The sequence below is a fragment of the Oncorhynchus nerka genome, linkage group LG26 (assembly GCF_034236695.1).
Source record: "Oncorhynchus nerka isolate Pitt River linkage group LG26, Oner_Uvic_2.0, whole genome shotgun sequence".
In the NCBI taxonomy this organism is placed as follows: Eukaryota; Metazoa; Chordata; class Actinopteri; order Salmoniformes; family Salmonidae; genus Oncorhynchus; species Oncorhynchus nerka.
In genome coordinates, this window is record NC_088421.1 from 29,890,081 (window position 1) to 29,915,626 (window position 25,546).

Here is a 25,546-nt window from a genome sequence, read left to right on the forward strand (position 1 = left end):
TCTTCCCAAGTAGACAGTAATAGTTCAGCCACAGGGTGGCATATTTATTTGATTTAACCTTTATTTAACTAGACAAATCAGTTAAGAACAAATTCTTATTTACAATGATGGCCTACATATGGCAGACTAATGTAAAAAGGCATTTCAAAAGTATACCTGAAACTATGAGGCACAATGGCACTTCACATGATCAACTAAAAAACACAACACTTTTCCTGTTTAAAAGGTAACAAACATTGTAAAACAGTACTAAGTTCTTGTCATTTATATGCTCCTCTGTGTCAATCTTGATAGTATCTTACAACTAGTTTTATCACATTCCAATCCTTCCCTGAGCCACAACCCTAAAAGATTGTTCAACATTGGTATCTAATTTTTGGAGTGATTTCAAATCCTTGATAGTTTCTGTTCATGAGCAAGCATGGGTATCTCTTGAAATAAATGTAGTAACATTCCAAGCACCTACCAATGGCGCAAAATGTTACTATTTTCACTTCCCTTTCCTATATATACACACAATTTTTCCTCTATAAAAACACAATTTGATATACTGTAACAGTGATATTAAGCTCCTGCGTCCCTTCATTAGTGCAATGCGTCTGGTGGTGGAGTGTGGGCCTACCAACGGTTGGAGGATGATGGGTCTAGCCCCAATGTTGTCACACACGCAGGGCCTCTTTCTTGTTGGAGAAGAACACCTGCCAGTGGTCCCATTTGAAGCCAGTGGACTGGTGCAGGACCCTCCCTCACCACAGGTGTAGCCAATAGTGCAGCAGTGCTTCATGTCACTGCAGCACACCGCCTAGAGGACAGGTGGAGGAGGACAGGGATAAGGTGGAAGGGAGAGTAAAAAGAGATTGAGGAAGCAATGAGAGAAACCATAGGAATTTGACTATTCAATAGAAGGGGAGTAGATGCCTTAGTCTTGAACTTCACTAACATTAGTATGTCATTTTCATTTCTAGAAGCGTTTGTGGTGTCTGTGGTGAGAGGGCGGAGGTGTATCATACATTTGGAACGGGACAGCAGGCCCATGTAGTGGCGGAGACCTTGCAGCATGTCTCCTCATTATTGCAGACAAACGGCCCCCACAGTGGATTTCCTTCTCCTGTGGGGTCGGGGCTCAGGCGCAGACACCCGAGTTAGGGTACAGTCTGGAACTGAAGAAACATTAACTTCTGGCAAGTCCCTGAGCCCATGTTACAGCTGTAGCCCTGTGGACAGCAGTGCTCATCATCTCCACAGCACACAGCCTATACAGGAGACAAGACAGAGAAATTATTTTTATTTCAATTTAACTAGGCAAGTTAGTAAAGAACAAATTCTTATATACAATGACAGCCTACCCTGGACAAATGCTGGGCCAATTGTGCGCTGCCCTATGGGACTCCCAATCACAGCCAGATGTGGTACAGACATGAAAGGTTCCCCATGTGAGATAGCAGAGCAAAACTGTTTCTAGGGTTCTCTATACGCATGTGCATACCAACACACACCCTCGCTCACACAAACCTTGCGCAGTGGGCAGCAGCCCTACTGTCCTGTGGAAAGTTGGCAGCAGCTGGAGCCTTCAGGGCATCTGTTCTGGGTGTCACACTTCACAGAGAGGGGGCAGTGAGGGCACTGTCATCTGGCTCAGCTGCCAGCTTGTTGTACCATGGGATCACCACGCCACCCTTAGAGCAGGAAGTCTTGCTCATATCACATATGTAGTCTTTGGGACAGCAGTGCTCTCCATCAGCACAGCACACTGCCTGAAGAGGGAACAGCGGAGTAGTGAGGGAAAGGGCTTTCATTCCCTAAAATCCTTCCTTAATGGGAACACCATTAATAGTGCTGAGTGATTAACCAATATTTTGGTTATCACAACTAATTGACCGATGTCAGTTCAATTATTTTAATTCCATTTCTTTATTCTTTATTTATTTTTATAAGCTCAATGCGCATCGTTGCAGTTTCTTTAGAGATAAATCAGATCCAGCCTCAACTGTGAGATGTTGTAGGAGTTGTTTCAACAAGCCAATATTCTACATAGTTTAGCGCATAAAACATTGTAATTAACTACAATGACTATAATCCATTGCGCATCGACTTGTCCGGTCTGAGTTTCTTTCATGCCTGCTACAGAAGGGATATAGAGAGGCTTGAGAAGCAGACCAGGCTGGGGTTTGAGAAGTCAATGGGACAAGTAAAAAAAAGTGTCCTTACATTTTTTTTCCTCAAATCTAAAGGTACAACCTAGATTTGAGCCAACGTCTTAAAATAGTTGAACAAGTTATTACTCCAACCTCATGAAAGTGACAATCTTACACGTTTTAATTTTAATAAAAAAATTACTATATTGAAGTGCCTTTGATTTGGTGGCATGAACATCGCAGTTCGGCGCGTGATGCCCGTTAGACCCAATGGCGTTTCTGCGCATGAGCTTAGATAGCCAATCGTCGCCATGACATCGCCTACAAGCGTGATTGGATATTTTCAGTGGAGAAGCAGTTTCTGCCTATCTTCATACTGTACTGCCTTTGGAGCAGCTGTTGCTTCACCAGGTATCTCTACCTGAAAATACATGATCAAAGTGAATGCTAGTTGGTATTCAGCAGTCATAAAAGTATGCCTTATTTATGTTGAAGAACTACAAAATAGTTATTTTGTCAGACAGCATAGGCAGCAGCTCTATAGAGATTAAATGATGAATTGGAATGAAATAACAAAGTTATAAATTAAAACAAATGTAATACACACAAAACCTAATATTTTATTAAAGTAAAGCAATGTGATAAGCAGTAATGGCCAGTCACTTCCATCATGGGACTTTATTGTTTTATTCTGTGCTGTTACAGCATTCAACCCAAATAAACAAAACCGAAATCCGTTATTATTTTTTTCATAACCGAACCGAAACCGAACAGACCTCAAAAGCACCAATTGCTCAGCACTAACCATTACTGTAACACTCACCTGTGGCAGTGGGCAGCAGCCCCATTTCTGGGTGGACTTCATAAAGCAGCAGGTGGCGGCCTTTGGGCAGCTGGTGTGGGCGTCACACTGTGTCCTGTGCAACTCCTCGTCTTCGTCACTGTCATCATCCGCTGTAGGCAGCTCCATGTCGTCCATCTGCACCCCCTGGTGGTCTACGGGTGCCTCCTCATGATCAGGTGCCTGGGTTGTGAGGGTGGGCACCTTCACCACCATCGGCTCTGGCCCTGAGGGACCATCACAGGTGAGGGTAGCCAGGTCACAGGTGCTGCCATAGGGGCAACAGTGCTCATGGTCCTCACAGCAAACAGCCTTAAGGAAGGGAAAGGACACACAACAAGCCTTTATAGAAATGATGTAGAAGTATTGAGAACAGTTGTGACTCCCTATATTACACAGTTACCCAGTTCTACTTTTCAATACTATAAAAACAACAATTGGTTCAAGCTCCAAAACCACTTAACAAGGCAGAAGAAAGGTTAAGATCAGAAGCAGCAGCAAGCTGACAGTAGTAAAGAATGAGGATGTGATAATGGGATGTCGTAAAGACCAAAACTAAGTGCCTCTTTGTTAGTCATACATAATCTCTCACCGCATCGCAGTCAAGTTAAGAAGCCATTCCTTAATTTGCCTATCCACAGCAGTAGTAGCCACATCTCTCTGTCCCTACCTCAGGCAAGGGGCAGCAGGCCCAGCCTCCTGGCGCTGTCTTGCAGCAGGTGGTGTTGTCGGGACACACGTGGGTGGGGTCACAGGTAACATCTCCTGGCAATTTACCCTCCCGAGGCACGGCAGGAACCTTCTTCAGCCAGGGCTCATAGGGGAGCCTGAGGGTCGTCACACGTCTGGGCAGTCTGGTTGCACTTCTTACCATGTGGGCAGCAGTGGACGAAGTCACTGCAGCATACTGCCTGGAAGAGGGAAGAACCCAAACAAAAAGGGGAAGCTGTCACAGGAGAAGCAAAGACATGCAATCAGGTTGATCTATCTTGAAGAAATGGATTAGCTAAGAGAGTGAATGGGCCCCTACAGTATGAGGCATAGTATACCTGTGGCAGAGGACAGCATGCCCATCCTCCTTCCTGTGTTTTACAACATGTGTTTCCATCCAAACAGGCCGTTGACTCATCACAGGGAATGTCTGGAGAGACAGCAGGGTGTTAGCGATCAACACAACTGGACGAGCTAACAAAATATTTAATAAAGCAGCAGGTGGTGTGGGCGTCATATGGTGTCCTGGGCCCCTCCTCATCTTCATCACCTTTGTCATCCTCTGTAGGCAGCTCCATGTCATCCACCTGCACCCCTTGCTGGTCTGTGGCTGCCTCTTCATGATCAGATGCCAGGGTTGTGAGAGCTGGCACCTTCACCACCATGGGCTCCGACCCTGAGGGACCATCACAGGTGAGGCCAGCCAGGTCACAGGTGGTGCCATGGGGACAGCAGTGCTCATGGTCCTCACAGCAAACAGCCTGGAGGGAGGAAGGGATAGACACACAACAAACATTTTCTGCCATTTAAGACTCACAAGCCTTTATAGGAATTATGTAGAGGTATTGCTGGTAGCAGAAGAGATTATGCAAGTTAGAGAAAAGTTGTGACTCCCTATATTACCCAGTTTCCCAGTTCTACTTTTCAATGCTATTAAAACAACAATTGGTTCAAGCTCCAAAACCCCTTAACAAGGCAGAAGAAAGGTTAAGATCACAAGCAGCAGCAAGCTGACAGGAGTAAATAATGAGGAAGTGATGTTGGGATGTCGTAAAGACCAAGTGCCTCTTTGTTAGTCATACAGAATCTCTCACCGCATCGCAGAGCAGTCAAGTTAAGAGGCCATTCATTAATTTGCCTATCCACAGCAGTAGTAGCCATATCTATTTGTCCTTACCTCAGGCAAGGGGCAGCAGGCCCAGCCTCCTGACGCTGTCTTGCAGCAGGTGGTGTTGTCGGGACACACGTGGGTGGGGTCACAGGTAACATCTCCTGGCAATTTACCCTCCCGAGGCACAGCAGGAACCTTCTTCAGCCAGGGCTCATAGGGGGAGCCTGAGGGGTCGTCACACGTCTGGGCAGCCTGGTTGCACTTCTTACCATGTGGGCAGCAGTGGACGAAGTCACTGCAGCAAACTGCCTGGAAGAGAGAAGAACCCAAACAAAAAGGGGAAGCTGTCACAGGAGAAGCAAAAGACATGCAATCAGGTTGATCTATCTTGAAGAAAAGGATTAGCTAAGAGAGTGAATGGGCCCCTACAGTATGAGACATAGTATACCTGTGGCAGAGGACAGCATGCCCATCCTCCTTCCTGTGTTTTACAACATGTGGTTCCATCCAAACAGGCCGTTGACTCATCACAGGGAACGTCTGGAGAGACAGCAGGGTGTTAGCGATCAACACAACTGGACGAGCTAACAAAATAATACACAACACTAATGTATTGTTCTAAGAAGAAGGGTAATGTCATACCTCCTGTCCTAATGAAGGGTGGAGAAGTACCCTCCCAAAGAGAAGCAGGACTCCTATTGGCTGAGGTGGTAGTGACTGGAATAGGTGTCGTCACTTGGGCAACTTCTGAAAGCACGTACAGCAAAATTATCATATACACATTAACATCCAGACAGTGATTGGTACAAAAATAGATCAGGAAAATATGCCTTTTTTTGGGGGGGGGGGGTGAAACCTGCCATTCTGGTTTTCCCACTCTGCCCTCTTGCGGGCAGGGAACTTAGCCCACATGGGCATTTCCTTGTTGGTAGTGGATATACACTTGGATTGCTTGATGTCACAGGTGCTGCCCTCAGGACAACAGTGAATCTTATCCTCACAGCACACAGCCTGGTCAGTGCACACAGACACACAGAGAATCACCTTATGAGATGACCATATATAAACAAAGGGTTAGCACATAGGCCATGCAAATCCTTGATTAGACAGCTCTCCATTGAGTGATTACAGACACTGGAGAGTGTACATGTCACACATTCAAAGGACCAATATTATTCCTGACTCGCAAATCCATGATAATAACCCCCTAGCCCCCTCCATATAGCCCCCCCTGTACCTTGGGCATGGGGCAGCACCCCCCAACTCCCATCTGGAGTCTCACAGCATGTGGTTCCCACTGGGCACTCAGATTCTCTGTCACTGCACATCACTGCAACAACAGGCTCTACCGGGGTGGAAGAAGGCAGAGGGGTTAGTGATGATGTTGCAACAGAAGCATAAGATGGCAACATGTGACTCCACAAGAGTCTAACCTGTCTGTTTGATGCAGGAGCTGCAGTCTGTGCTGCACTGGTGGCCTTCAGGACAGCAATGTTTCCCATCAGAGCAAGGCACTGCCTGTGTGTACATTATATCAATTTACTATTCACTCAGGCCTGCATCCTAACTTGATATTTGTGCACATAACTCCAGTTTTTCCATTGACACCAATGCATGTTTATGTGAACGATATAACAGTATGAATCTGGCGCAAAAGGCTAGATTGCAGCAGTGGTTAGGTTATTACATGAGCAACAGGACAGCAACCATAGCCTGTAGTGGCCTTCAGACAGGAGAACTCTTCGGGGCAGTGGGACTTGTCAGGGCAGATGTTATCATCCTCATTCCCGGCATATGCACTGATCATTCTGAAAGACTAGAGAGGTAGAAAAAAATAAATTTGACTTTTTCAATGACAAAAAACATGACTGATCATAGTATTTTTGATTTCCTTACGTTCATCTAGGTTAATTACGTTGTTGGGGAAAAATGGTTTTGTTACAGTCTAATGCTATGTAAATGCTTGAGTTGAATAGTACTGTATGTACTTTTCACTGTTAATTTTCAGTACCCTCTTCACACACCTCACAAAGTATTGATTTGTTTTTGGCTCCTTATCTCTGGGCCACTAAAGCCGTAACCAGGCTGAATTCTAGTTTTGTCTATTTAGATCTCTAAAGATCTTATCACTCCCCAATCGTAGGCTGTGAGAACTGGTTAGAACCGATTCTTGTTTGTATAAAGCTTTAAGAGAGGGGTAAGCAGTTCTTTGTGTAGTGATCATCCCTGCAGTTGCTTGAATAAACTCTTATTGCTGATAAATGAGTTCTGCCTGATTCCTCCAACGAGTTTTCCTCAACAATGTGAATGATTGAAAACAGGGACACATATTGCCATGAAAGTCAACTGGAGTCATTGTTACAGTGCATTTCAACGTTGTTAATGGTCATCTAAACTTTCTTCCTGGATTCACTGACATTCTTACTTTAGGAAATATGGACTGTTTAGCAGAGACTCTCTCCACCCATGGTAGGGAGACAGTTCCATTCACACACATGGACTCATTCACAACGCAGAGTGTTCCCTCAAGGCAGCAGTGGATATGATCCTCACAGCACTCAGCCTGAGATAAATGGTAAGAGAGTAGTTTGATTAACAAAGTGTGTTAGAATCTCACATCTTACAGACCAAACAGATACTACGAGAGAATGCTAGCACAAGGGTGCAATTAAAGAGGTATCTATTTCAGGGTAAGAGACAATGACACCATAGTCTACCTATTTGGTTTGTACACTTCTAATAGATATAATTCAGTGTACAAGGGTTGGGGAACTCGGGTTCAGGCTGCAAATAAAGCTAAGGGCTAAGCTCTGCGGGCACCACCCCATACATACCTGATACATTGGGCAACATGCATAGCCATCGGAGGGGACCTTGCAGCAGGTGTTGCCCTCCTCACACACCTCTCCGCCTGGGCAGTCATCAGCAGAGACCTGGGCCAGCAGGGCCATACAGAACACCAGATACCTCTGCATCTGGAGAGAAAGAGAGAGACAGAAATAACTTGTAACACAAACTATATATTATATGCATTTATTGTACAATCAATAACTGACAAATGTTAGAAAGCTGTTTTGTACAGAAATGCATAAATTCTCAACAATGAAGTCATCAGAACTAAATCTAGACAGCACTCTCACTTTCCTCTTAACTGGGTAGTGCTGTAGCCTACTAAAGTATATCAAAATTCCCCAAGCTATTTTCATAGGTTCACTTCCTCTTTTATGTTCCATGGGGTGAGCTTCAGAAAGTTAACAGTTCCACATTCTTACCAGGACAAAGCCCTCCTCATATGCAACCACATGTAAATAATGAATCTATGATGCAGAAAAGGGGATATGATTATACTGTTACTAAGTGCTGAGCTTCATATGGGAGATCATTAAAGCAGTCTACCATTGCTTCAGTGTTGTTTAGGCTACTAGACACAAAAATGATGCAGCATACAGTATTTCTACTTTCAGTTTACCTGTTTTTATGAAAGGAAAATTCCCCTTAATCTGAGCCAAGTGCCTCCCATAAGAGATACTTTCCTTCATTGTGGTATCAAGAGCAATAGGGAACAGAGGTGTATTAACCACAGACAATATTCACCTGACAATCAGTACTGTTCACTTACTGTATTTTGTGACAAGGTGGTTTCAAAAGGAGACGAACATGGTCTTTAACAGTTCCAGAAGAACTGTGGACCCTGACATATCATCATGCTTCTTTTTCTATTGGCACACACTCAACCATGTTGGTCAGAAAGTGCATTTAGAATTTAAAAAATGGATCCACCCACCTAGGTCCATATTAAATGATTTGTAATTGTTATAACAAAAGACAATGAACAATGACAACAATTTAAAAGCAATGACAAGGATAGCATAAACAATATATGCAATTTAATTTGAAGTAGAACATTTGGTGCAATTTCACTTGAGAAGTTTAGAATTTCATATATTTGTCATTGAGATCTTGGCACTATCTACATAAAAAAAAGTTGACCTTACCTCTATCTCAGTGACTTTACAGGTGTCAGCGCTCCTTGACAATGTAGCCGACTCCTGAACGCGCTGAAGTTTCTCAACAACAAAATATCAAGTGCAGGAAATATGTTCACGCCCCTAAATGTCTTCCTAGCTATTCGACATTCTGAATGGTTTACATAGGTGTCAATCTACCACACACGCGCCACTGACAGGTACTAGAAAAGCTTCTCCGCTAGAAGGTGCAGTAGTTCAAAGGACAAATATAAATACTGTCATTGGGACAACCCAATAATAACAGATAGGATGGAGGAGAAACAAGCAAGGGCAAGGACTCAGATAATGTAGTGGGGCGTTTCGGACCTCACCAGTGGCTGCGCTACAGGTGTAGATGGGGGATATGACATTGTAGATTAGGAGACAGCAGTTGGCAATTAATTATTGGGTCAACCTACAGGGACATGGGGTGTCGCATCCTGCAAAGGGATTTTACAGGCATGCTGGGAACATGAGCGAAGACAGAACACAAGCTTTAGGTGGGTAATAGCCAGGCGAAGGAGATGGGACTGTAATGAAGGGAGCTCAGTCTGACGGTAGCTATTCCTGTAAATCCACAATGGCTACTCCGGCCTCCAGTAGTTGATCTAGAAGTGCCGATGAGACTACAGAAAGATAAGGAGGGTGTTGATCCATCTGATTTGTTTAAGAGATGTCTGGATACTGTGTATCAGGATTATATGGCCGTTTACACAGATGGTTCAGGACGTACTGGGTCAGCCTTTGCGGTGCAGGACTGTGGGGTGGCAGTCAAGAAACATATTACAGATTATCTGGCTGTATATAAGGCAAAATTGATAGCCATACTGTTGGCCTTGCAGTGGGTGGAGGAAGTCAAGCCAGACAGAGTAGTTATTTGCTCTGATTCATGTGCAGTGTTGATGAGTCTCCAGTCCTTTAGGTCACATAGCAGACAAGGCCATGTTTAATGAGGGTCTAAAAACCCATTGCAAGATTAGACAGATGGGTATACAGATAAGATTTACTTGGGTCCCAGCCCATGTGGGGGTGGAGGGGAACGAGGCAGTTAATGTACTGGCTAAACAAGCACTTAGTAGTGGGGATGTTGTAGTTTCAATGAGCAAGGCAGAGGCAACACGCCTGATATGGACAGTGATGGTGCAGAGATGGCAGGAACAGTGTAATAGAGATACGAAGGGGAGGCATTTATTTCAAGTAAAGAGGCAAGTCAGGGAGGGGAGGACGCACATTTATAATTCTAACAGCTTTTTTGTTGGCAGAGTATTTAAATGTCTTAAAATATAGTTCAATTTATTTTTGCAAGGGAAGAAGAATAACCAAGCAAGAACCGTGGTCAGACTAATGGAAGGCGTGTCTTGTCACGGCAGACGAATCGGGTTGGTTTACTTGTTCCTAGCTCGATAGCTTTGTCAAGTTAGCTAACAGCAGCTCACGGTTGTGGACAGCATGTCCATTCAACACTTAGGGAAACAGGCAACATGCCATGAAATCCCATCAAATTCACAACGCAGATAGATACCCGTTATAGCTACGCTATAAACTAGAGGCGAGTATCAAGCTTTGGCATGTTTTATCTTCTGTTTTGCGATATTTAGTCAGCTAGCTAGTGTCTGTTAGCCAGCCAGCTAGCCTTAGCTATCAAGCATCTTGAATTGGGGAGGGCTGGCATGTGTTCCTGTTTTGCCATTAGATTAGCTACTCTACTGTACATGCATGGTCGCTCATGTAACGTTAGCTACCTAGGTAGGTTCTACAACAAATGTTTTGTGAGCGTTTTATAATTGAGAAAGGAGCACGACAACATGTTTTTGTTTTTTTCCAGCACGACAAAATGTCCGTGTGTTAGTCCTTCATCATCATTATATCACCACGCCAACAAGGCTACAAAGTCAGATTTGTTGACTGGGTGGAGATGTCACAAAGTATCTTTGTAGATGTGGGTGTAGTGCAAACATGAGATGCAGTACAGTGCAATATTACAGTTACTTAGCTTTCAGAAAAACATGTTGATCAAACTCAGGCACTTACATTTTTTGAGGTGCATTTTCCAATCTGTTATGTGCATAATCCCAACAGGGTGGAAATGTAAAGACTAAATTAGCCATTGCTCTGTGAGTGAGAGATTGAACAGTGGTTAGCACAGTGGTTCCCAAACTTGTTATAGTCCCGTACCCCTTCAAACGTTCAACCTCCAGCTGTACCCCCTCTAGCACCAGGGTCAGTGCACTCTACAATGTTGTTTTTTGCCATCATTGTAAAACTGCCACACACACACACTATACGATACATTTATTAAACATAAGAATGAGTGTGAGTTTTTGTCACAACCCGGTTTGTGGGAAGTGACAAAGAGCTCTTATAGGACCAAAGCACAAATAATAATATATATCTCTTTATTTAACCATATTACATATAAAACCTTAATTGATCATTGAAAATTTTGACTAACTCATCACAGGTTAATGAGAAGGTTGTGCTTGAAAGGATGCACATAATTCTGCAATGTTGGGTTGTATTGGAGAGAGTCTGTCTTAAATAATTTTCCACACACAGTCTGTGCCTGTATTTAGTTTTCATGCTGGTGAGGGCTGAGAATCCACTCTCACATTCTCAAGTACGTGGTTGCAAAGGGAATCAGTGTCTTTTAACAGCGCGATTTGCCAAGGTAGGATACTCTGAGCACAGCCCAATCCAGAAATTTCGATGAGGCTCTCTTGTTCAGATATTGATAAGTGGACTGGAGGCAGGGCATGAAAGGGATAACGAATTCAGTTGTTTGTATCATCTGTTTTGGGAAAGTACCTGCATAATTGCGCACCCAACTCACTCAGGTGCTTCGCTATATTCCATTTGACATTGTCCGTAAGCTTGAGTTAATTTGCACACAAAAAAATCATACAATGATGGAAAGACCTGTGTGTTGTCCTTGTTAATCAAGACAGAGAAGAGCTCCAACTTCTTAATCATAGCATCAATTTTGTCCAGCACTTTGAATATAGTTGCAGAGTCCCTGTAATCCTAGATTCAGATCATTCTGGCGAGAAAAAACATCACCCAGATAGGCCAGTCGTGTGAGAAACTCATCATCATGCAAGCGGTCAGATAAGTGAAAATTATGCTCAGTGAAGAACTTTAAGCTTATCTCTCAATTTAAAAAGAATTGTCAATACTTTGCCCCTTCATAACCAGCGCACTTCTGTATGTTATAAAAGCGTTACGTTATAAAAGCGTTACGTGGTCTCTGCCCAAGTCATTGCCTATTGCAGAAAATACATGAGTTCAGGGGCCTTGCTTTAACAAAGTTAACCATTTTCACTGTAGTGTCCAAAATGTATTTCAAGCTGTCAGGCATTCCTAGTGGTTAGACCATTGGACTACATTTACATTTACATTTAAGTCATTTAGCAGACTAGTAACCAAAAGGTTGCAAGATCAAATCCCCAAGCTGACAAGGTAAAAATCTGTCGTTCTGCCCCTGAACAAGGCAGTTAACCCACTGTTCCTAGACCGTCATTGAAAATAAGAATTTGTTCTTAACTGACTTGTCTAGTTAAATAAAGGTAAAATAAATTTAAAAAATCCCTTGGCAGCAAGAGCCTCTCAGCAACACATTTGATCATATGCTTGAGATGGCTCCCTCTGATCAAGAACTGGGCTAGAAATGTTTATACATCTCCTCTAGAAACAATTAGCCCTATGTTAGTGGTACTGTAAAGAGAGAGGTAGATGTTCTCTCTTGTTGCTTTCTAGACTCTTTCATTCATAATCTGCCAATTATTAATGTATCTTAGTAAACACGTTTGATATCATCCATTTCAATTTGCCATTTGTTATCACCCATTTTCAATTCGTCAGGTTCTAATACCCCCCGCTGTCTGTATTGAATGTGGGCTTAGTCAATCTTCTGTGGATAGTAGTTTTTAAGTTACCAGACGTGCTATTGTATCGGTGTGGTGTTGTGGGAGTGTGTGGGGTTTGAAAACTGGGTGTAGTAGCTAGGAGAGGGGAGACGTGCACACAACAGATACCTTATCTTAGTGTGTCAAGCGCTCTATTATAACCCCTCCTATCCCACATGAACGAGGCTACTGTACGTCTAGTCACTATCACTTAGAAATAGACTTCTGAATAACAAGCTGTTTGTCATTTGGACTAGTAGTGGCTGTTGGCTATTCAAGGACCACTAAGACACACGCTTGGATAATATGCAGGAGCCTAGGATTAGGCTAAGCTCAAGCTTTACAATAGTCATGCTGTTGTCCAGGCAGTGACCAGGCTGGCCGTCTTGCCCTGAGGACATTCTGTATTTTGTCTCAGTAATCAGGCACAGTTTGACAGAGTATAGCCTATCTCAAAGCAGAGGCACTCCCCAACAGCCTTGTTTATTTCACATATAATGGAATCTGTCAAGCACTAACTAGCCTCTCATTAGAAGAGAACTAAAGTAACACTATGACACTGACATTTGAGTAGTGTGGTTAAAGTTGATGTTTTCTGTCTCCCTGTCTGTCTCAGGTGGTCAGGATGGGGGAGCGGCCTGTTGTTACCCCCTCAGCTGGGATCACTCCAGTGCAGCAGATGCTGGCCTCTGGCACTGGGGCGCTGCTCACATCAGTGTTCGGTAAGATCAATGTCCAATAGAGGGGCACAACAACAAACATGTCCTCTCTGCCAATAAATAAATAAACCTACCTGGGGAAATTTAGGGGAATCAGTAAAAGCACAGATTGCAAACACCAAGATGGTGGAATGAACACAGCTATGTAGACCACCTCAAGATAAAAACGTAATATTCAAAATCAGTAAGTTAGACTAAATATTATCACTACACAATCTGATGGGGAATATTAGCACCTTCAATCTGGATAACCACACAAAACAAATCATAAGACTAGAGAAATGTATCAACAAATATGATGAAAACAAGCAACACCCAAACATGGCAGAGAGTAAGACAGGGGAACCTACTTCAAAACGAAAACGTGACTCTTCTACAGACAGACAATTGAATATTTTCACCACCGGGAATGGTAAAGGACAAAACCGATGTGTTAAAATCAATAAATGACAAATTGGGTATACTTGAACTAGTCGGTGTTGGTCAATTTATTCAACAGATGATCAGGTCTATATAATTATCAAACTTATATATACAGTGGGGCAAAACAGTATTTAGTCAGCCACCAATTGTGCATGTTCTCCCACTTAAAAAGATGAGAGGCCTGTAATTTTCATCATAGGTACACTTCAACTATGACAGACAAAATGAGAGAGAAAGAAATCCAGAAAATCACATTGTAGGATTTTTAATGAATTTATTTGCAAATTATGGTGGAAAATAAGTATTTGGTCACCTACAAACAAGAAAGATTTCTGGCTCTCACAGACCTGTAACTTCTTCTTTAAGTGGCTCCTCTGTCCTCCACTCGTTACCTGTATTTATGGCACCTGTCTGAACTTGTTATCAGTATAAAAGACACCTGTCCACAACCTCAAACAGTCACACTCCAAACTCCACTATGGCCAAGACCAAAGAGCTGTCAAAGGACACCAGAAACAAAATTGTAGACCTGCACCAGGCTGGGAAGACTGAATCTGTAATAGGTAAGCAGCTTGGTTTGAAGAAATCAACTGTGGGAGCAATTATTAGGAAATGGAAGACATACAAGACCACTGATAACCTCCCTCGATCTGGGGCTCCACGCAAGATCTCACCCCGTGGGGTCAAAAATAATCACAAGAACGGTGAGCAAAAATCACAGAACCACATGGGGGAACCTAGTGAATGACCTGCAGAGAGCTGGGACCAAAGTAACAAAGCCTACCATCAGTAACACACTACGCCGCCAGGGACTCAAATCCTGCAGTGCCAGACGTGTCCCCCTGCTTAAGCCAGTACATGTCCAGGCCCGTCTGAAGTTTGCTAGAGAGTATTTGGATGATCCAGAAGAAGATTGGGAGAATGTCATATGGTCAGATGAAACCAAAATATAACTTTTTGGTAAAAACTCAACTCGTCATGTTTGGAGGACAAAGAATGCTGAGTTGCATCCAAAGAACACCATACCTATTGTGAAGCATGGGGGTGGAAACATCATGCTTTGGGGCTGTTTCTGCAAAGGGACCAGGATGACTGATCCGTGTAAAGGAAAGAATGAATGGGGCCATGTATCGTGAGATTTTGAGTGAAAACCTCATTCCATCAGCAAGGGCATTGAAGATGAAACGTGGCTGGGTCTTTCAGCATGACAGTGATCCCAAACACACCGCCCAGGCAACGAAGGAGGGGCTTCGTAAGAAGCATTTCAAGGTCCTGGAGTGGCCTAGCCAGTCTCCAGATCTCAACCCCATAGAAAATCTTTGAAGGGAGTTGAAAGTCTGTGTTGCCCAGCAACAGCCCCAAAACATCACTGCTCTAGAGGAGATCTGCATGGAGGAATGGGCCAAAATACCAGCAACAGTGTGTGAAAACCTTGTGAAGACTTACAGAAAACATTTGACCTCTGTCATTGCCAACAAAGGGTATATAACAATGTGTTGAGAAACTTTTGTTATTGACCAAATACTTATTTTCCACCATAATATGCAAATAAATTCATAAAAAATCCTACAATGTGATTTTCTGGATTTTTTTTCTCATTTTGTCTGTCATAGTGTAGCTATGATGAAAATTACAGGCCTCTCTCATCTTTTTAAGTGGGAGAACTTGCACAATTGGTGGCTGACTAAATACTTGTTTTGCCCCACTGTATATATACAGTTGATGTCGGAAGTTTACATACACCTTAGCCAAATACATTTAAACTCAGTTTTTCACAATTCCTGACATTTAATACTAGTAAAAATTCTCTGTCTTAGGTCAGTTAGGATCACCACTTTATTTTAAGAATGTGAAATGTCAGAATAATAGTTGAGTGATTTATTTCAGATTGTATTTCTTTCATCACATTGCCAGTGTGTCAGAAGGTTTACATACACTCAATTAGTATTTGGTAGCATTGCCTTTAAATTGTTTAACTTGGGTCAATTGTTTTGGGTAGCCTTCCACAAGCTTCCCACAATACTTTGGGTGAATTTTGGCCCATTCTTCCTGACAGAGCTGGTGTAACTGTCAGGTTTGTAGGCTTCCTTGCTCACACACGCTTTTTCCTGTTCTGCCCACACATTTTCTATAGGATTCAGGTCAGGGCTTTGTGATGGCCACACCAATACCTGCACCTCACACAAACATACGCTCACACTCATGTATGCAGATGTTCCTCATTGACAAGACCCATGATGGGTGTTAATAGATCAGTATAATTTAATCTGTCTCTCTTTCACAGTCACACCACTGGACGTTGTGAAGATAAGGCTGCAGGCCCAGCAAACACCATTCTATCAAGGTAGAACACTAACAGATAACATTCACTGCTTATACGATGAGTCTGCTTATTGCCTCTTACCATTGCGGGTATAGTCTAAGTATTAGATGTTTATGTCCCCACTCCCCACCCCTGAAAACTGGGGAGGCAGGTAGCCTAGTGGTTAGCACATTGGGCCAGTAACCGAAAGGTTGCTAGATTGAATCCCGAGCTGACGTGGTATAAATCTGTTGTTCTGCCCCTGAACAAGGCAGTTAACCCACTGTTCATAGGCCGTCATTATAAATAAGAATTTGTTCTTCACTGACTTTTCTAGTTAAATTAAAAATGATAAATTAAATAAATAAACTCAACTGCACTGTCATCACTTTCCCTGTGAGAGACTACATTCAGCCTCTTGCCCATCTGCTCCCTAAACCTAAATAATAGAAGAGGGGTTGAAGTAAAGGGGGTTTAGAAGTCCTTATGTCGGCAATGTTGACCTTCGGCAGCCATGTCGGGCTACATTTAGTGGAATGTGAGACATGCTTTAGCTTTTCTCTGCTCAAATGCTTATTTTGTGTGTCTTGTGCTCTTTCATTCTCTCCATCGCTGTGTTTCTATCTCTCTCTTTGCTTCGTTTCATAGCTTTAGCTGCTGACTCTGCTTCATGGAGTGGTGTAATCCGCCCCTCCAAATGTGAGTAAACCCGCCGGCGCCGCTCGCTGCATGCCCAGACTTTGCCCAGTCTGACTGACTACATGTGCCTATCTGGCACTGCTCTGCCAATATGACCTACTAACAAACTGGGTTTCCTGGGAAAACAAAACAAATGCGCTTTAACCATAGTCTGAGTAAATTGATTTTGAAATCTTTGGCAATTATATGTACCCTCTATTAGAGGTCGACCGATTATGATTTTTCAACGCCGATACCGATTATTGGCGGACCAAAACCGCAGATACCGATTAATCGGCCGATTTAATTTTAAAAAATTTAAAATATATATATATATATATATATATATATGTTTTTTTATTTGTAATAATGACAATTACAACAATACTGAATTAACACTTATTTTAACTTAATATAAAACATCAATAAAATCAATTTAGCCTCAAATAAATAATGAAACATCTTCAATTTGGTTTAAATAATGCAAAAACAAAGAGTGTTGGAGAAGAAAGTAATATGTGCCATGTAAAAAAGCTAACGTTTAAGTTCCTTGCTCAGAACATGAGAACATATGAAAGTTGGTGGTTCCTTTTAACACAAGACTTCAATATTCCAAGGTAAGAGGTTTTAGGTTGTAGTTAATATAGTATTTATAGGACTATTTCTCTCTATACCATTTGTATTTCATATACCTTTGACTATTGGATGTTCTTATAGGCACTATAGTATTGCCAGTGTAACAGTATAGCTTCCGTCCCCCTCCTCGGTCCTGGGCTCGAACCAGGAACACATCGACAACAGCCACACTCGAAGCATCGTTACACATCACTCCACAAAAGCCGCGGCCCTTGCAGCGCAAGGGGAATAACTACTCCAAATCTAAAAGCGAGTGACGTTTGAAACAGTATTAGCGCACACCCAGCTAACTAGCTAGCCATTTCACATTGGTTACACCAGCCATTAGGCTGATAGGCTTGAAGTCATAAACAGCGCTGTGCTTGCGAAGAGCTGCTGGCAAAACGCACGAAAGTGCTGTTTGAATGAATGATTACGGGCCTGCTGCTGCTCAGTCAGACTGCTCTATAAATCAGACTTAATTATAACATAATAACACACAGAAATACGAGCCTTTAGTCATTAATATGATCGAATCCGTAAACTATCATTTCGAAAACAAAACGTTTATTATTTCAGTGAAATACGGAACCGTTTGGTATTTTATCTAACGGGTGGCATCCCTAAGTCTAAATATTCTTGTTACATTGCACAACCTTCAATGTATGTCATACTTACGTAAAATTCTGGCAAATTCGTTCGCAATGAGCCAGGCAGCCCAAACTGTTGCATATACCCTGACTCTGCGTGCAATGAATGCAAGAGAAATGACACAATTTCACCTGGTTAATATTGCCTGCTAAACTGGATTAGTAGTTATAACTAGTGATTATGATTGATTGTTTTTATAAGATAAGTTTAATGCTAGCTAGCAATTTACCTTGGCTTCTACTGCATTCGCGTAACAAGCAGGCTACTCGTGGAGTGTAATTGTTAGAGCGTTGGACTAGTTAACTGTGCGGTTGCAAAATTGGAACCCCTGAGCTGACAAGGTAATAATCAGTCGTTCTGCCCCTGAACAAGGCAGTTAACCCACAGTTCCTAGGCAGTCATTGAAAATAAGAATGTGTTCTTAACTGACTTGCCTAGTTAAATAAAAGGTATAAAATAAAATTACAATCGGAAATCGGCGCCCAAAAATACCGATTTCTGATTGTTATGAAAACTTGAAATCGGCTGTATATAATCGGCCATTCCGATTAATCGGTCGACCTCTACCCTCTGTCTATTAGAGGTTGACGGATTAATCGGACCAATTTCAAGTTTTCATAACAATCGGAAATCGATGCACCGCTGGGGGATGTATAATCGATGCACCGCTGGGGGATGTATAATCGATGCACCGCTGGGGGATGTATAATCGATGCAACGCTGGGGGTTGTATAATCGATGCAACGCTGGGGGTTGTATAATCGATGCAACGCTGGGGGTTGTATAATCGATGCAACGCTGGGGGTTGTATAATCGATGCACCGCTGGGGGATGTATAATCGGTGCAGCGCTGGGGGATGTATAATCGATGCACCGCTGGGGGCTGTATAATCGATGCACCGCTGGGGGATGTATAATCGATGCACCGCTGGGGGATGTATAATCGATGCACCGCTGGGGGATGTATAATCGGTGCAACGCTGGGGGATGTATAATCGGTGCACCGCTGGGGGATTATTTAACAAAAGGACATTTGCGAAAAAAGCACAATCGTTGCACGACTGTACCTAACCATAAACATCAATGCCTTTCTTAAAATCAATACATAGAAGTATATATTTTTAAACCTGCATATTTAGCTAAAAGAAATCCAAGTTAGCAGGCAATATTAACCAGGTGAAATTGTGTCACTTCTCTTGCGTTCATTGCACGCAGAGTCAGGCTCATTGCGAACTAATTTGCCAGAATTTTACGTAATTATGACATAACATTGAAGGTTGTACAATGTAACAAGAATATTTAGACTTTGGGATGCCACCCGTTAGATAAAATACCAAATGGTTCCGTATTTCACTGAAATAATAAACGTTTTGTTTTCGAAATGATAGTTTCCAGATTCGACCATATTAGTGACCAAAGGCTCGTATTTCTGTGTGTTATTATGTTATAATTAAGTCTATGATTTGATATTTGATAGAGCAGTCTGACTGAGCGATGGTAGGCAGCAGCAGGCTCGTAAGCATTCATTCAAACAGCACTTTCGTGCGTTTTGCCAGCAGCTCTTCGCAAGCACAGCGCTGTTTATGACTTCAAGCTTATCAGCCTAATGGTTGGTGTAACCGATGTGAGCGGGGTGCGAGCTAATAGCATTTCAAACGTCACTCGCTCTGAGACTTGGAGTAGTTATTCCCCTTGCTCTGCAAGGGCCGCGGCTTTTGTGGAGCGATGGGTAACACTACTTCAAGGGTGGCTGTTGTCGATGTGTTCCTGGTTCGAGCCCAGGTAGGGGCTGTTCATGTTCATGTTTTAAGTATCCCAATATTTCTGTTATTACGGGGCTATCTCTCAGTCAAGAGTGAGCATGCGCAGGAAGTCTGGTAGTTGATGGACCTAGCCTTGAGTGTAATGGCGACCTTTGAGGGTGTTCATACGGCATAGTAAACTTTATTAAACTGGAACCTTGTCGTTGTGTCATTTCGAGTTAACAGGGGCGAGGAGAGGGACGATGAAAATAAAACCTAATATAACTCAAATGGAAAGCATTTGCATTTTTGCATAGTCCAGGCAGTGCTGAGAGGGATCTGGTGAAGATAATGTTGTATAATGACAGTATAATGTGGAACATAAACTGATGGAACATTTTAATACTGTTACACTGGCAATACTAAAGTGCCTATAAGAACATCCAATAGTCAAAGGTATATGCAATACAAATGGTATACAGAGAACTAGTCCTATAAATACTATATTAACTACAACCTAAAACCTCTTACCTTGGAATATTGAAGTCTCATGTTAAAAGGAACCACCAACTTTCATATGTTCTCATGTTCTGAGCAAGGAACTCAAACGTTAGCTTTTTTACATGGCACATATTGCACTTTTACTTCTCCAACACTCTTTGTTTTTGCATTATTTAAACCAAATGTAACGTTTTATTTATTTGAGGCTAAATTGATTTTATTGATGTATTATATTAAGTTAAATTAAGTGTTCATTCAGTATTGTTGTAATTGTCAGTATTACAAATACATTTTTTTTTTTAATCGGCCGATTAATTGTTATCGGCTTTTTTGGGTCCTCCAATCGGTAACGGTGTTGAAAAATCATAATCGGTCGACCTCTAATGTCTATATATGTGTATATATATATATATATATACATACACACATATATATATATATATATATATATATATATATATATATATATACATACACACATATATATATATATATATATATATATATATATATATATATATATATATATACACATACACACATATATATATATATATATACACATACACACATATATATATATATATATATATATATATATATATATATATATATATATATATAACTTCATACTCTTCCTCAGTGCACCCTCATACTCTCAGCTGAATGATTATATGGGCTACAGCCTTGGCGCTCTCTCTCTATCTCTCCACTCAGCTACACCATAACTCACTCTGAACATTTTATAAAGAAAACTAAGGGAAATTTGCCCAGATATTGTAACCAGCTAGTTAGTATTAGCATATTGAACTTCACAAGGAAATGATGTGGTAACAATGAGTGCTTTCTGGTACTTGAAAGATTTCAACATGATTCATAGCTACCGGGTATCAAATTGTGCCTTGTGGTACTTGTGTTTATGAATCTCAAAGAAACAAACAAGTAGTTCACAGGTTATACTGTATAACACTTATTTTACTATGTAATTTTCTATTACTAGAGGAGCTCGTTTGTTTGTTTATAGATTTCTCCTCAAATACTTTGCCTTGGATTGCCAACACCTAAAATAAGGCTAACACTAGTAGTCCAGAGCAGGCCTTGGCTAGAGCAGCCTTGGTGTTATCGTCCCCAGTGTCTGTCTGACCGGTCATTGCCATAACCTCTGTTATTAATAGCTTATCTAACCTCTGTCATGGACACCCTCACATCAATATAAGTTCAACTATTGACTGAAAAACAAACTGTTAAAGTATTATTTTTTTTACCAATGTCATTATTTTACAGAACTATTGAATATCCATTCATTTGACATAGAACTAGAAGCTATAGATGTATCAATTGGACATACTGTAATTACACATGAATGCGTGCCCTACAGAGACGCCAACGTTTGGCATTACTCCCAGTAGGTTCATATTTACCTATCTATAGATAGAAGTAGAGCATCATGTCTCATACAGTAACATATTAACCAGTATGGTTGTTTTGGTGACCCTGTTCTTGTGTTTTGTGTCTCAGGGAAGTGCTTCCTGTATTGTAATGGCCTGATGGATCACATCTATGTGTGTCAGTATGGGGCCAGCTGCACCAGCTGGTACAAAACACCAACCCACTTCAGTGGCACCCTGGTAAGAGACTCAGAACCCTCTTATTCACTCCCACCAACACAGCACAACATCACCTGGTTTGACATCGTTAAAACACTGGATGGGGAACGACCTGTCTTTTGAAGTCCAAAATGTTTGTATTTTTTGGGAACTCCACAGTTCCCAAGGACAAACACGGTGTGGTGTTTGTTTTTCTCAGGATGCTTTTGTGAAGATCACGCGCAACGAGGGGGTCAGGTCTCTGTGGAGCGGGCTGCCTCCCACACTGTGAGTCACTGGAGTATTTCAAGTACATGTATTTGTAATAAAGAACGGTAACAAGAGCGATCAGTCCTTGATCGTATAAAAGAGAAAAACTCAGAACTATGACTTCATGGTTTCAATTTCAGTGTGTTGTTTTGCACCTAATCATGTAACAGCTTGCAGAGCTTTGAGATTGACAGTTTCTTGCTGTTTGTGTACAGGGTGATGGCGGTGCCTGCCACGGTCATCTACTTCACCTGCTATGACCAGCTCAGAGACTTACTGCGCTACGGCATGGGGTTCCAAGGCAACTACATCCCCCTGGTGGCTGGGGGTCTCGCTAGACGTAAGTGGACTACATGGGATGGGGGTTCACAATGTCTTGAATTTGATTAAGTCTTGATTATGATACAGTTCAGTTGTCGCACACCACACTAAGAATGTAGATATATAATAATGGCATTATTACATTGTTCCCTTCTGTAATGTGTTTGTTGCTGCCCCTCTTCCGTTGACTCCCCCGTGTCTGTGTGTTCTCCAGTGGGAGCAGTGAGTGTGATCAGCCCATTAGAGCTGGTGCGTACCAAGATGCAGTCCCGGAAGCTGACCTACAGCGAGCTGAGGGTGTGTATCCGCTCTAGTGTTGCCCAGGATGGCTGGCTGTCCCTGTGGAGGGGTTGGGGACCCACCGTCCTACGAGACGTCCCCTTCTCAGGTGAGACTTCACCTCCATGGACGTAATGTCACTAACCATTTATGTGTCACTGCTAGGGCTTAGTTGGACTGGTTGATAGTAGTTGGGGGTTACATAATGAAGACCGCCTGTGTGGGTGAATAATAAATACTATCTTCGGTGTGATAATGTTTCTCAGTGACTTTTCAACCTGACTGTTTTTCTGTGTGTGCAGCCCTGTACTGGTTCAACTATGAGCTGGTGAAGGCCCAGCTGTGTGATCAGTACAATGTGTCTCAGGCCACCTTCTCCATCAGCTTCACAGCAGGGGCCATCTCTGGAGCTGTGAGTATCTCATTAATACCACTACTGGGAATTTACAATGTATGTTAAGCAGATGTCTTCTATTAGATTTCATGAAGAAGATGATGGATGGTTTGTACATTGCAAGGTGTATACAGCTAAATAGTCAAATTATTTTTTCCCCGCTCCTATTCTTTTCAGTTTACTGTAAGTGAGGCAGAGGTGTGTTTTATTATAGGTAGATCATTGACAAACATGGAGAAGAGTTCAGTGTGCTATCTCTCACCAGGAAAGGAAAGCCAGTTGTAACACAGATGTTATTTGTATTTATGACAGAAAGAGGCCATGATAAATAAGATCAAATGCCTCTCCCTGCTGAAAACAGGCCTATGTTTGTTTAGAGAGATTCTCTCATGTGTGAGATACGTGGACACACTTACTTAGCCTAGATCTGTAGTAAAACAGGAAGTTCCCTGTCAAATCATGGCAGTTCGACAGTCCTCTCATGAGTTATTATAAGGGTTGAGTTGACACCAGAAAAAAATAGAGAATTGCTGTGTCATTGTGACAACCATTAGACTGTTGATAATTGACCCCCTGGTGGACCCCCTGGTTAAAGCCTGTTTTTAGTGTTTCACCTGTCTAGTTACATAACGTACTGCTGATCAATAGATCAGGGGGTAAGTTATGTTGATTTCACTGGGTATTGCTGTTGATTTCACTGGGTATTGCTTATAGAGAGTGTGTCTATTGTCTTCTGTCCCAGGTTGCTGCCATCATGACTCTACCTTTTGACGTGGTGAAGACACGAAGACAGATCCAACTGGGAGAGATGGAGACACTGGGAGGTGTGTAATTACATGGTCTTATGTACTCATATGGTCATTCACGTCTGAAATCGTATTTTATCCTCTCTGATAGAACGTAGGATTGCCCACTAAATCTCTGTCTTTCTCCCCTTCCTCTTAGTCCCTGTGAAGAATCCCACATCCACATGGCATATCATGAGGGGAATTTGGGCTGAATCGGGATACAGGGGGCTCTTTGCAGGTAAGTCCAAAGGATATATAAAAGGTATATATTTGCAATGCCTGAAGTGCTGGTAGAGTAAGCAGTCTGAATGAAGGACTAAATCAGGTAAATTGTGTCTCTTTATCCCCCTCAGGTTTCCTACCCAGGGTGATCAAAGTTGCCCCAGCCTGTGCTGTCATGATCAGCACCTATGAGTTTGGGAAGATCTTCTTCCAGAAGATGAACCTTGACCGGGAGCAACAGGCCTGCTGAGGGGCTGTGTGTGTGGAGAAGCAGGGTTGGCTACCTTCTTCTGTGGCAGAATGGGAAGAGACTATTAGCAGCAGCCAATGCACAGGCTTTTTTGTCTGTTTTCTAGCCCTTTCTATTGGCCCACAGGGAGGCTACTCCTACAACTGTGAATACTGTCATAAGTGTATCCATGAATGTGTCCATTAGTTAAATTCAGAACTGTGGGGTAACGGCCCTGTGACCTAAGGCTTATTCAGACATTAGCATGCTTTCCTTGCACGCTAAAAGTGTTCATCTTTGCTAGTACAGCCCCCTGCTGTTCATACCTGGGAGAACACTTCTAACAACAACCCTAAAAAAACTGCATGCAAAGTAATCCATTCAATCAAGACCTTCCCTTCAACTACTAGCCCAGACCAAATGCATGGCTGAGCTGAGATGAGTGGATATTCTTAATGTAGCATTCTCTCATATTGATTTGTCATCTGACCAATGGTAGCCTACTATTCAATGTCCATTTTTGTGATGGGAATAAATACCATGTAGGTGGGTTACCATGGCTCATTCCCCTAGGATGAGAACTGGGTTTTATGAGTTAATTTGGTACATGTTATTCAATCAAATGAAATACTTCAGACAAAACAGCTGGCAAATTGACTATGCTATCTAAAAGGGGTTGACATACTTTTTATTTACATTTTTACATGATTGAATGTGTGCAGGTTTTCTGTTGATCCATTTCAGACCTGGGCTGAGTCAATATAGTTTTTTTGAAGAACGTTCATTAGATTTTTTTTCAGCATTTCAGAAAGATCTGGAGTTCTACTAACTAGGCTACTGGACTGAACTGAGTTGTTGCCTTGATCTTCAATTTGTGTGTTTATTATTTCTTGTGTACTTTACATGGATGTATAGAATGTTTTATATGCTCTGACTGGTTTTACTGTTTTAAAATTATTATTTTTCACCTTTATTTAACCAGGTAGGCTAGTTGAGAACAAGTTGAGATGGACAGTTGTAAAATAAAGAAGGTGTTGCACCAATCACAAGAGCTTTTGCCTTATCTATTAGCTGATGCATTTCTGTTACAGTGGAATTCTAGATTTTGAAGCAAGCGTT

At 42.1% G+C, this 25,546-nt stretch overlaps 1 protein-coding gene and 1 pseudogene across 4 annotated transcripts; one reads left to right on the top strand and one right to left on the bottom strand.

Moving 5' to 3' along the window:
• Window positions 1–659: 659 nt before the first annotated feature.
• LOC135564691 (progranulin-like) lies at window positions 660–8,897 on the bottom strand (annotated as a pseudogene).
• A 263-nt stretch (window positions 8,898–9,160) lies between these two features.
• Window positions 9,161–25,478, top strand: LOC115121062 (probable mitochondrial glutathione transporter SLC25A39). Of its 4 annotated transcripts, none has more exons than XM_065010374.1 (12): window positions 9,161–9,305; window positions 13,324–13,429; window positions 16,134–16,193; window positions 16,800–16,850; window positions 21,857–21,966; window positions 22,145–22,212; window positions 22,410–22,534; window positions 22,730–22,903; window positions 23,097–23,206; window positions 23,931–24,012; window positions 24,134–24,214; window positions 24,330–25,478. In XM_065010374.1, exons 2-12 carry the CDS (start codon window positions 13,333–13,335, stop codon window positions 24,446–24,448), a joined length of 1,077 nt encoding a protein of 358 aa, XP_064866446.1. In that variant the 5' UTR covers window positions 9,161–9,305; window positions 13,324–13,332; the 3' UTR covers window positions 24,449–25,478. The 4 variants fall into 4 exon arrangements, with proteins under 4 accessions (XP_064866446.1, XP_064866445.1, XP_064866444.1 ...); XM_065010373.1 differs by lacking the exon at window positions 9,161–9,305 and adding an exon at window positions 9,919–10,184; XM_065010372.1 differs by lacking the exon at window positions 9,161–9,305 and adding an exon at window positions 10,198–10,354.
• The last annotated feature ends 68 nt before the right edge of the window (window positions 25,479–25,546 follow it).